General features: G+C 41.6%; 1 protein-coding gene and 1 long non-coding RNA gene across 11 annotated transcripts in view; one reads left to right on the forward strand and one right to left on the reverse strand.

Annotated features, from left to right (window-relative positions):
- Positions 1-13,873, forward strand: part of P120ctn (adherens junction protein p120) — a 51,216-nt gene extending 37,343 nt beyond the window's left edge. For all 10 annotated transcript variants that reach the window (XM_077418964.1, XM_077418965.1, XM_077418971.1 and 7 more), the window contains one exon: positions 1,186-13,873. In XM_077418964.1, coding sequence (XP_077275090.1) covers positions 1,186-1,497 — 312 coding nt within the window. In that variant the 3' untranslated portion in view covers positions 1,498-13,873. The remainder of the gene's footprint in view (positions 1-1,185) is intronic.
- Positions 1-13,920, reverse strand: part of LOC143904356 (uncharacterized) — a 57,178-nt gene that overhangs the window by 36,339 nt on the left and 6,919 nt on the right. Inside the window, exon 2 of the long non-coding RNA XR_013258895.1 lies at positions 6,565-6,640. This is a non-coding gene — a long non-coding RNA (uncharacterized LOC143904356). The remainder of the gene's footprint in view (positions 1-6,564; positions 6,641-13,920) is intronic.

Genomic DNA, 13,920 nt, shown 5'->3' on the forward strand with positions numbered 1-13,920 from the left:
TCGAGAAAAGAAGCATTTGTATGAGCCTAGGAAGCGAACTCGGTTTCCTACGCAATTTTTCCAGTGCCCTGCTAGTTTAGTTATATATTTTATTAGCGAGATATAACACGCATTTACAACTAAATTATTACGTAGCCTATAGTCTGTACTGTATACCCGATTTTGTATATAAGTTTAGGAAATGATTATATTAATCTTGTATACGTAAGTTACAATATACACAGAGTATAATTAATATGGGTATTCGCACGCCACATACGACGCCGTAAAATTATTAACCCCTCGGTATATTCTGTCCTATGAAAATTTATTTTATGGATAATACCGTTGAATATGAAGCTTAATTGAGAATCACGTCAAATTGTTCAGCTCGCTGACGCGACGTAGGAATATAAATTGGCGATCTTTTGTGATGGAAGATTTCATTTTCGTAGCGCGAGGCAATGGAGGACATTCGCGATAGAATTTTATTTCACATGCTGTGGTCGCAGGAAGGAACCTGTGCACAGGTTAAATATTATGTATAATTTTGTAGCGTACACATATACACACGTATACACAATACACGCGATTTCATATGCGTCTTTATATCATGTGTATTTCAGATACGAATTACTCACGTCACCGTCGGAATATTTATATATTCTGTATTTAGCCGAGATACTAAAATGTAACAAAAGAGAACGATTACTTGAAAATATGTATATTAGATAGCCTATATACCTGATTGCAAATAAAGGCCAAACATATCACATCTTCTTCGTGGTTTTGCCAACACGTTACAGTGTACTCTCGATTATCCGGAATACAGGAAGTAATTGCAAAGATAAAAAACAGGATGCAAGTGACATCCTGCGGTTTATGAGACACAAACAAAAATTACTCTAAAAGTAATTTTTTCAATAATATACATGTTTTTTAAAAAATTATTTAAATATCTCTAAAAATGTTTTGCATTTACATGTAGCAATTATTGTTATTGTCCCATCAGCAAGTTGCGAATATCTGGACAATCGAGGGTACAGTGTGCGTGAAACATCACCCCCAAAAGTGTCTAAGCTTCTTTCAGCGTTTCCGAAGGGCCGAGGCGCCGCGCGGTTCTCCCCCCACCCTCGCCCACCCCCCCTTGCAAGAGAGACGCGCGACCACCAGTTGGCTAACCGTTGGCTTGTGTGTGTGTTGCAGCAACCGAAACCCGGTGAGCCGCTCTACGCGCAAGTTAACTTGGAGAAGAAAAAGAAGCGGCAGTACGAGCTGGGGGTGGGCCAGGGTGGCCAGGTGGGTCAGGCCGGTGGCGGTGCCGCGATACCTGGGGGCGGCGGCGGCATAGCTGGACCAGGCGGCGGCGGTGGAGGCGGCCAGTGGGTGCCGGACGGCGTCGGGATGGTGCCGGACGGTACCGGCGCCACGTCGGTGGCGGCGACGGTGGCGAACCAAGTGCCGCCGCCGAGCTCGACCGCCGCCGCCTCCGCCGCCGCCGGCGACTCCTGGGTATAACGGGTCCTACGAGCGGGTCCTACGCGGGACCGCCGGGAGGACCTCGCCAGGAACCACGGCCTCGTCGTGTCCCACGGCCGCGTCGAGCGGCCGCCGCCTTTGTCTTCATCTCCGTGTCTGTCCATGTAGCGGAGATGTGACGGGAGGAGGACGTCGTGTCTCTCGCATCCCCCCGCCTCGAGATGCGAAATGACTCCTGCGCGGGATCTCGGAGGGTCGAAGGTGAACGAGAGATCTGAGGAAGACTTCTCGACTTAAAAATCCCCGGGACGCAGATTCTGCTCGATGACGACGTAAGGGAGCGCAAGACGGACACCCGTTGTAATTTATTTGGGCCCCGAGATCGCCGGTTGGTGACGTGGTCGAGTTAGCTGGATGTAGAGCGAGTTAAAGGAAACGTTTGTCGCAGAGTGTTAAGACAGAGGGAGAATATCGAGAATATAGCGATTATATTGGAAAATGTGGGAAGCATAGAAATTCGGAAAATCGTTGATGATCCGAGATAGAAGGAAAGTATTCGAGTATTCGGTTTGTACTCGGAGTATTGTCGAGAGAATACGCGCGAAAGTATTATTAGGTATCGAAGAATTACGCGACGCGCACCACTTCCGAGCCACGGCTAGAGGCGGAAGGGCGATCAGACATTACGCTTTACCATTGGAAACAGACGTCCATATTATGATATTAGGAAGAATCTTGAAGAGAAGAATGCGGAAAGTTAACTACGTCGAGCTAATCGGACGAATGGCAGCTGAATGTGAAGCTATAGGGTGATAAAGACAGGCAGCTTTCAAGTCGGAGAACGAGGACGAAGTGTATATTGATCTACTTGAGACTACGAACGAGGATGTATATAGAAACGGCAGCTGACAGGGGATAAATGGACCGATGATGAAACGAACGAGCGGATTGACGGATCAACAAGTGGAGGAACGGAAAAACGATGTATCCCTTCCGGTACTCCGAGTGAGGATACGCTACTAACGCGACGAGTGGATTAAAAGATCGGATTCAAAAATGGGAGCGGAAGCTGAAAATCGTGCTGGAAAAAACCCAACCGATCTCGATCACGCTCGCCGGGATAATGCGCGAAACGATGCGCGTCCTGCCTTAGTTTTGACGACGCGAGAAAAACTCTTTTTCCACGGTCTCTCCAGCGTCACACAGCGTACGAGCGGCGCGTTATAACGGCACGAACTTTAAATAACCGGGAAAGAAGAAAGGGGTCGAGATCAAAGGGGCGCGCCTAAGATATATAATCGAAACGTCTTTGGTACACTTCGATTAAGTACACATGAATTGAGAAGAGCTCCGGCCGACCTTGACGCATTTTTATCGAAGTCCGAGAATCTCATCGTCGGGATAATAAAGATCGAGATCGGTAGCGAGGAGGGAAAGGCAGCGGAACGAGTCGTGCCCACCGAGTAGATCCAGCAAAGGCGAGAACGCACTTGCAGATGCACGCACCTGCAATCTTGATATATGATAATAGTTATCAGTGCGAGAGAGGAAGAAAGAGAGAGAGAGAGAGAGAGAGAGAGAGAGAGAGAGAGAGAGAGAGAGAGAGAGAGAGAGAGAGAGAGAGCGACGTCCAACCACATCCGCAGCAGTAGTCGCACTAATGGCTCTAATATCTTCATGGCACAAATCTAAATTAATATATACATATATATGTCTGCGTATTAATATATTATAGACACGGCACATATATACGCGCATGTATACGTATACATGTACACACACATACCCCCTAAGTATATATATTTTAAGATGGTATTAGCGGCGGCAAAAGCGCGAGCGTATACCGATCATCGCGAAGTACTGTGCTAATAATAAGTTAGGTGTGTCTATGTAAGTATTATAAATAAGTAAAGGCGAAGAAGCGCCATGGCGACTTAAAGAAAGGATCACCCATGATTTTGCAACTGAATAAATTAATGGAAATATATATATATATATATATATATAATACAAAGGAAATACACACATATATATACATATATATAATTTTATATATTATTATATAATATATAAAATTAACTAATTATATATCATTAATTATATTGTAAATGTTAATAAAGTAAATGTTTATAATTGAGGCCCTACCTCCGATGACCTTGACCTTGACATATGTTGTCAAGGTCACCCTCCTGAGTGACGTTCAGAATGTTTTAGTCGGTGGTCGCTTCTTATTAAAAAGTTATAAACAAAAAAAGTTTGACTCACGCGAGACGAGTTGTTACATAGGTTCGTGGCGCGCTTTACAAGCTCGTTTATTGTATACAAAATATCTGCTTAAAGCAGGGCATACACACGTATGTGTATGCCTTGCTTTATAGAAGATATGATTTTCGTTAAAACAGGGCATATACACGTGTGGTGCCCAGCTTTATAGAAGTTGTGATTTTTGTTAAAGCAGGGCATACACACGTATGTGTGTGCCCTGCTTTATAAAAGTTGTGATTTTCGTTAAAGCAGGGCGCACACACACGTATGTGTGTGCCCTGCTTTATAGAAGTTGTGATTTTTGTTAAAGCAGGGCACACACACACGAACCTATGTAACAACTCGTCTCGCGTGAAAAGTGTATGCGTGAACTATTTCGACATATATATTAGTCATTTATGCCTTTCAATACTCAAAATAGCTGCTATATTTTTCAAACTTTTTTTGTTTATAACTTTTTAATAAGAAGCGACCCCCGACTAAAACTTTCTGAAGGTCCCTCAGAAGGGTGACCTTGACAACATATGTCAAGGTCAAGGTCATCGGAGGTGGGGTGCTAATTGTAAACATTTACCGTTAATAATATATAATCATTAATTAATTTTATATATCAATTAATTATATCAAGATTAATCTTACATATTATAAATATACATAATTATATTTAGATATATATATGTGTAATATTTGTTTTTCTTTGGATGGAATGTACGATAGACAATTAAATAAAATTTAATTGAATGCCATTTCTCCGAGGATTGTAAGGTCTTCTCTGTATCGTTTGACGAACTTAAATCCACGAATACTTATAATAACTCGTCGAATAGTTTGTCATCGTCATAATTATGATAATTATCAATTTAATAATTTTAATAATATTCTGTGTTCGATATTATTAAAATTATTAAATTGATAATTATCATAATTATGACGATGACAAACTATTCGACGAGTTATTATAAGTATTCGTGGATTTAAGTTCGTCAAACGATACAGAGAAGACCTTACAATCCTCGGAGAAATGGCATTCAATTCAAACGAATAGAAAAAAAATCTGTACATATACTTCTGTTAGCGGAGAAATATCATAAGAGCCAGTTTTTAATCCCGTTACCACTATAAGAGAGAGTTGCACTTGCTTCTTTGTAATACTTGGATACCCACCAATCGTCGCGCGCGTGCATGCGCTCATTATCAATATTCAAGGAGACACACACACACATGAGCATATAAATATAAATAAATATATTATATATAATTATATATAATTATATACATTATATATACATATATATTATATATACACTGGCGACACATTGGCGTAGAATTTAGCATATGACTGTATTAATGTAAACTTCTGAGGCTGTGGGTGTGGCACAAGGATGCTGATTTATTATACGAGCTGCTGCACTGTTGCAACGTGTGTGACTTTAGGGAGTATACTTTTAACTTTTGTGGTACGCGTGAATCCTGTCCGTGTGCGCAAAACGTACGAACGAAAGTGCGCGTGTCGAGGTGGAGACGCATCATCGTGTACACGCGAGCTCATGTCTCACCACGGTAGTATTGTACTGTTGAATGGACACGACTACACCCTGGATTTATATATCCGGACAACGCAAGGAGGAAAGTTGTAATTTAAACCATTCGACGTTTTTTAAAGGGGGAATTTTTTAGAGGAGCATGATTTATTTTTAAGTAGAAAAGTATAAATTAGAAAGGTATATTTTATTTTTTACATTTTACTTTTTTATATACGCGCACGTATATGCTATTTTGTATATTTTTATTTAAGAGAAGCGTGATATTTACATGGTGTAATAATTTATAGAATAACTGAATGAATAAAATATTATATGGATCGCTCGACAAATGCGAGCAAATAAAAACATTGTATCTCTGTATAAAATCAATGAAACAACACTAATGACTAACAATAACAATCAGTGTCATGCTATTAACATCGATGCTTCGCTATTATTGTTTATAGTGCAATATACAATAAGATCCGAGCTCACGTAATAAAGGTGGGTCTCCACCTTTAGTCGACGTTTTGTCCTAAAAACGCAATCCGCGGTTGATCGGCGCGGCGCCTTAGAGCCATTTACTCTATTGCTATATGACACAATTACATAGATTACAATTAGCGAGCTGCGAGACCAATGTACGTCGAGCCTATGGAACGCGTATGGCAAGAGAACCCAATCTAGCGAAATGAGAGAAAGAGAGAAAATGTATGTGTTTTTTGTGTGTGTTAACGTTATTCGATGGTTACAAGAGGTGACATATTAATATATATACATATATATATATATATTAGCCGATACATATTATAGATATAAAATATATATATATCCCTGTTCTCTATTTCTTAAAAGTAATATTATGACAGTTGATCAGAGAGGAACACGCGATGGAACAATGGCTGTTCTCCGTGAGAAGACCCCGACGACGATCGTCTATCCGTGAAACCTTCGAGATTATATTTCATCGTCAAAGGAGATTAAACATAAATTTCGGAAACGCAAATATAAGAATAGAATCATAGATTTCAAAAATTAGCTGAAACTTAAACTCGATATATTATCTATTTATACAAAATGTGGTACATTATTACTACATGCAAAGGCATGGAAAGGCAGAAAAATTTACATTACGTAATTTAGACATAAAAATTTACCATCCGGATTGTAGTCTTAAAAATTGACGGCGCGCGATAACGCGACGTCGAATTCAGCCTTCATTATCGTCGATCGCGCGACGAGTTCGATTGGTTTTGTTAAGGTGGACGATCGTCGCCAATCGGACGGCTGTGTAAAAAAGCGTTATTCTATCACGTACCACTCACTTTATTCCGTGGCGACGTTCTCGAGGGGAATTGAGCGCAGAGAAACTTGGATTAGATCATCCGTGATACCTAGAAATGGAAATGCTGGTGTGAGTCCTGGAAAAACTGACTTTCGCGTATTTAATTCCTTTTTTTTTTACAGTGTTTTTATTTTGCCGCGCGACATTTTCTACGAGGATTTTCACCTAGCAGCCTCTGTAATATGCAAATTTTTAGAAAGAGAGACGACGCGGTGCGTTACTCGAAAATAACTATATATCTATTTTAGTTATTTGGTATAATGTGTAAGCCGCTTACTTTTCACGTTGCTTTCCGTTTCTTTGAAGACGCTATCTCTAGAAATTAGCATCCTTCCCCTTTTGTAGAATTTAAGAAAACGGATAAAATTTGGCGAAGGAAGACGGAAGACCATTTAATTTATTATTTTTATATTCACCGCGCATTTTCCTCGCTCGAACTTGTACATTTTTTAGCTTCTATAAGGCATTACCTGAAATATATCGCTCTTATTTTTCGAAAAGTATTGCCGGTTAACAATTTTTTTTTTTTACACGATCTTTTTAGGATTTTCACTCTTTTTTTTTTCTTTGCTCGACGAGATTTGATCGCCGAACGAACGATCTGGACTTCGTCGAGAACAATATCCAGCGGCAACTCTCCATACGATCATTTCCATCTCGGCACGGATGTCGCGTTAAATTGTCACGCGAATTAACGAGAGACTGTGTGAAATTGCACTCGAACGAGTTGACTGATGTCTCTCTCTCTCTCTTTCTCTCGCCGGTTAAGGGTGAGGGAGGAAAGGAAACCTTCGAGCTTATCGCTCGCTCGGACTGGCTAGCAGATCCGTTGCGCTCGTGATAAACACAAGCGTGATTTTAGTAAGCGCCGTAGTGTTATTGCGCGGTACTGGCGCGATCCTTAGAAGATTTTGGACCATTTGGCGAGCGACACGAGGTCGCGATCTCGAGGTCGATCGATCTCGTCGGGACTCGTTGCTTGTATCCGCACATTTAGTTCCCCGCCGGTTTCTGAAATTTCAAGGTGCTTCGGTTTTAAGGTGCCTAAATTCGATATAGTTCGAATAAAACTACGTGCAAGGTGTAAAGCAGAAATTTCCAGCTTGTTTGGGGTTTCATGTTATTCAGACTATTGATTTCTATTTAGAGAATAATCAGCAATTTTTGTACTAAAATTTACATCGATCTGAACATGGAAACGGAAATTATTAATTAAAAGGTTGTCATTGACATCGTTAAATTGTTATAAATCGGAATAACACGGAAATTATTTATCGAACTTGCTAATCAAACTATAACATTCCTGTGCATCTTTACGATCGAGGCAACGAACAATCCCGACGACTGGCGAGAAGTCTCGCGTGCACTCTCGAGTGTCCGAAAATCTCGAGGAAAGGATTAATGCAAATACGAAGCGAACGCAGATCTGTCTCCTCGGCGGCGCGCAACTTTTGGACCTCGTGTTTTTTGTAGAATTTTATACTGGCACCGAGTGACCTCATCGTTTCTATGAATTTTGATACTACACCGTGCTGTGCAAAATCCGCGAGTTAGTCGCATTTTAGACGCCCTGAATGGGGGCGCCTGTCGTGGATGCGCCGACGAGGAGATTAATCGATGCGGGGATTTTCGAGGGACGTTTCCAAAGTCGACGCGATGTTTGCGTCCGCGGTGGCCATCATCGCCAACGCGTTGCGTATTAATCGCGACGTTAATTTCTCACAGGCCGAAATTCGAAATGGGCGACGGAGATACTTGATTAATAGCTGCTGCCCGCGGCTATTTGTCGCGGTCAAGTAAACGTATGTCGAGTATTTTAATGTACATATTAATATATATACCATGTTACGACACTCGAGATTCTCTTGGGTTTTTTCCCAGTGTGGGGCGCCGAGGCCTTTCCCGAAATTCAATTTTCGGGCTTCGACAGCACCGCGAGACCTTCCGAGATCACAGCGATCACGATTTATCTGATCGATCGACGCGACTAGACCGAGGTTTTGATATCCGCTTTTCATTCTTTGTGTGTGTACACTATACTGTCCCGCGTAACTCCGGTGTTTATAATTTTCTACAAAGCAGAGAGACACGGAAGAAGAACGAAGGGAGGAAGCGGCGGCAGCTTCGGAGGGCGTATATGTAGAAAAAACTGTTTCCCGGCGATTTTATAAGGATGTAAAAAGACGTCGCGCGTCGAGCGGAAGCGCTCGACGTGTATTAAAAGTGAGGTAGATTTCCGCACCTCAGGGTCGGCGTAGCCGAGGCGAAAAGCGACGAAAATGTAGAATTTATACAAATGCGCGACGAACGATATAGTTTATCACTTAACCCGGCAGTGGTATCACTGGGTATAATAATTCCCGTAACACTTTTCGCCAAGTGATTAAATCTAATTTTTTCATTTTTACAACATTCTATCTATAAACTATAATTAGATTTTACAAATCATAATTAGACAGTAGCATGGAAAAAGTAATCATTCTGCTTTGGAAGAAAAAAATAAATTGAAGAATCTCAAATCCTACATTTTTCAGAAGGAAAAATCACCATAAACATTAATTCTGTTGCCTTTTATTTTTAATTACGTATTGCAGAAGTTGCGAAGGAGTAAGGACGCGGTCTAACTTCGTACGATACCACTGTCGGTGTTAATTATAACATTCACAAAGCGGGGCGACCCTTTCGACGCGGAAGAGCGGGCCTCGAAGAAGGGTGGAGGCAACACTAGGCGCATCTTGGCACCCCCTCGCGTCACTGTATCATACGCATTCACTCGCGCGGACCTAACAATCGGATGTCTTTTGAATTGACACAGCTCGGCTGTAGTTATTAAATTATTATATATACTTGATACACTACGACGACGCTGAGAGAGAAAGTTGATATTATATATTAGATATAGTATATTGAGATCTTTAAAGGAGCCGGCGTGTTATTGAGAGAACATATTACATATTTTAGTATATAATATTGAGTTGTTGAGAGAGCCGCAACACATACACACACACACACACACACACACACACACACACACACACACACACACACACACACACACACACACACACACACACACACACCGCAAGCTGCCAGATATATTCGCCTACGCCGCAGCGCAAAATGTTGCGCGATTTAATTGTAACGATACAATTATATTATTATATATTACTCAGGAAAACAGCGGTTGAACGGAACTCTGCGAGCTCCTTAATGTCCGAAATTATACTTGCGAGAAAAATCAATTTCCAAAAGTGACGCCTGCGCGCACAATCAACGGGCAGTAAGGGGTTGATAAGAAAAACAAGATGTTTAAAAAGTCAACCGGAAGAGTATCGATTTGTTGTCACGTCTACTTTTCGGCTGTATCGACCGATTATCTAACAACCTGGATAAAAACGGAGAGAGTGGGACACGATAATGGTTTTAATGACTATATACTGTTCGCGGGGTGTTGAAAAATTCATTTACAGTCACACCGGAATAGCAGCGAATCATTATGTCGCGTCTATTTTCCGGCTGTATCGACCGTTCGTGTCATTAAACACCCGGCGGCATGTGGATTAAACGGCAGGAGAAGGGGTCCGGAGAGTGGATTTTTAATAATTACTCGTTTTTATCTTGCGCCGCTGCGTTTCGTCTGAGAAAAGGATCCGATTGTTGGGCCCCGCGGCACTGCAGGTGCTTGCACCTATATAGTACGTGAAAAAAATCACTCACGTTTGTACAAAACCGTTCGCAAGGGCGCGAAGACGCTCTTTTCATTCACGGTCCACAGTTGCGATAGATCGTTCGAGTTTTATGCGACGTTAGGAATCGTATACGAGTCATTTCGCACCTTCTCACGGCTTATACGGGGTAGACGACTCACCTTTTGACACCTTTGCTATGAATCCTTCGCGAGACTTGTAATATAAATTTTTAACGAAAAGACGCACGTAAAGACACTGAAGAATTTTTAATCATCCTCTTAACGATTAACCATTTTCAATGTCGTATATCTTCTGTCCACTCGGACTTTCATCGGACACCCCGTATAGAGTCCTTCGACGGAACTTCGTTTCGCAATCGTTCGTCATTATCTTCGTACGCGAGAGACTATAATTGTTATCACGAGGATATGCAATTTATTCACGCAATGTTGTATACACGTAATCGCTCTATCTTCGATAATCCCATCGACCCGTCGTATAGATATCGCGACCTATGATTCCCCCCCGATGTGCGATGCGATGGGGAAGAACATGATACACTTTTGTACGCTCCTCTTTCGATGTGGTTGAACTTTAATATCGATCGTTTTTCTAGCCAAGAAGCGGAGTTGATACGCTTACATCTCACGCATCGTTCATATTTTCAACTTTAATATTAATTTAATAACATTAATCAATGAATATTAATTTATTTAATAATGAAATTATTATACATTTTTTCTGTTTGTGACAATTATTCACTGAATATTTATTTTCCATCATAATACAGTCAATAATAATTGTAAATTTTATAAATTGCTGGTAAATTAAATCGAATTGCAGTGATAATTGTCGACGTTCGCCGTTATCGAAAATCATATTTATCATGCACAAAGTATGTAGCGATTATGCAATTTTACGATTCTACGTGACATATCATTCGTTTACGACGGCTCCAATTTGTTCTCAAGTTCGCCCAATCGATTCGACCGATTCGGATATACGCCGGTATTTATTATTCCCGCGTCTATTTCTCGCGATTCATATATTCGGCCATATACGTATATCGACTCGACCGCCTGTTATTCGTATACGTTCTGCGTTATTTTCTGCGAATTTTAACTGCGCGGGGAGGAGCAGGGGTCGAAATTGAGCGCCGCGTCGATCCCGATTTCCGACATTTTGAAATAACGACCTAACTAATTAAGCCGAACGCCCGATTATTCGTCGCCTCGAATTCCGACACCCGGCACACGGACCTGTTTTGCTACGAAATATAATCGGAAACCGGCGAACTCGCGGGGTTTCGCGGTAACGACTCCGATCCTCCCCGAAAAAAGCAAAAAAGAACAATCGTCGTGTCGGCCTAAAAGCGAGGGGACACTATACTCAATAAATTCGGCGGGGGCCCCTTTCCCTTACCCCGGGAGGAGATTCTCCGCCGAACGGTTTTTTATTCGATCGAGCGCGATTTTTCACGACACACGCATCATCATCCCGTTTCCCGATCGACTCATCCCACGCATTCACCGATCGCGATCGCTGTCAATCGCTGGCGGTTTGAAAAGACTGATAGCGTTAAAAGAAGAAAGAAAAAAAGAAAAAAGGAAAAAAAAAGGATGAATCCCGCGCGGTCATCATCGTTTCACCCTCTGGAATCTTGGAATAAGAGATTCAGGGGAATCGTCGTAATTTCGATGAGTTATCTCAATTTCCGGCGCTACAAACGGCGGGAAAAGTTGTCGGTCGTTTTCCAACGCGTCCCGGCATAGGCGCGGAGAAATCTGATCTCGCGGAGATTACTCACATCGGTTTCGATCCCCGTTTTAGCGACTGAAAAAAAAAAGAGAGAAAACGGACAGGCAGGACGAAGGACCGAATAATACATCTCGTCTCGCGCCCCGCAAGCATTCTTACGCGACACGTCGAAAGGAGGAAGAAAAAAGGAGAGAGGGTAGAGAGACTGCCGGCCTCGATCGGTGCGTCGTCGGTGCACTTTCGCGAAACGCGCGCGATCGACGATCGACGACGACCCACGGCGCCGTCGCCTCGAAAATCATTGTACTTCCCTACTTGGAAACGTCGAATTATTATCCGGGGGGCGAAATACCCGCCGCGCCACTTTAACTGAGAAAGGGGGAAAACAATCGCGAGAGGGATGACTTACTACAAGTAGATCGACGATCCCTCGACGAGGCCGTCTATTAAACTCAAACAGGGAGCGAGAAGAGGGCGAAAGGGGGGTTGGAGAAAGGGGGCGGAAATGAAGAAAGAAAAAAAAATTAATAAAATCGTACTCACACGCATTACCATTACACACATGTAACACGTGCATTAACGAATAGAAAAATGATAGTCTACTGTGCTGCATACGTATTTAAATTAACGGAGCATTAAATAAGCATGGGTGTGCATCTTAGATGTATTAGAGATAACCTTCACCATCACCATCACCGCACCACCATCACCATCACCACCATTATGATCACCATCTTCACCACCTACCATCACGCGTTTAGTGTTAATTATGAAAACGTTACGGAGCGACGATGGGGGGCAGGGGATGCGAAGGGAGAGGATTAATCGCGCGCGACGATTAGGATCTTCCATATAGCTGTAGATTTTTGCGTTACGTACACCGGCGTCCAAAAAAATCTGCTGTCGAACGAGTTATTGTTATACTTAATTGTTACTGAAAGAAACGAAAATTCCGAGAATTAGAACGCGCGGGATTTGTAGATCTCTAAAGGCCAAGAATGGAAAATATCTTCTATAACTAAGAATGAAAAAAAAAATTTATAGATCCATAAAAATTTTTTGAACACCCAGAAATCTTAAGTCTTGTATAGAATCTTGAGAATTTCTTAATTGAAAAAGTTTACGAGTCGAGGATCTCAAAAGTCCTATAGAAGAAAGAAAAAATCCCGTTTACGTTTATTCTGGATGTCTTTCGTAATAAAATAATACGATTCTTTTTGGACGCGTAATATCATGATATCGAGCACTTTAGTTGACGTAAGTGTACAGTCAGTTTCGTAATCCTTCTATAATAATATTTCTTAGGACCATTAAGGAGGCGATGCTGGCGATGCTATTCTGATTGTCGATATGTTTCCAAAATGTCACGATCAGGATGCTCAATCGTCAACAATCGCGTCAACGATCGATCTATCGCTATCATTATTCAGTTTCCAGCGAACTGTTGACGTAACTTTGCACTTCCGATAACGGGAGCGCAAAAGTCTGCACCGCGAAAAATACAATAAAAAAAGAACGAGCGAACCTCTCCCTCGTCTCATCCCCCGGGGAAAAACTTGCTGGGGATAAAAAAATCATCGCTTTCATTTAACTCACATGTGTTTCACACGCGATTCAATTGCGAGTGCGATTCCCACTGACGGATTGTATGTATGTATAATTTTTAAGATGGTTATACAAAGAAGAGGCAGATGTTGTCATTATTTCGTCGTTGTATTATGTATTGTTTATATCTCTCGAAAGAGTACCACATATATACAATAATAATTATAATAAAGATCGACTAGTGTATTTCGAATCCGACTGACAACAATTAAAGAATTAAATTGCGCTGACACGTGCGCGTGCGTCTTTTTATCCCTCGAATCTTCTTCTCCCTATT

This window comes from Temnothorax americanus, unplaced genomic scaffold, assembly GCF_048541705.1.
Source record: "Temnothorax americanus isolate GAGA-0224 unplaced genomic scaffold, ASM4854170v1 Scaffold50, whole genome shotgun sequence".
Classification (NCBI taxonomy): Eukaryota; Metazoa; Arthropoda; class Insecta; order Hymenoptera; family Formicidae; genus Temnothorax; species Temnothorax americanus.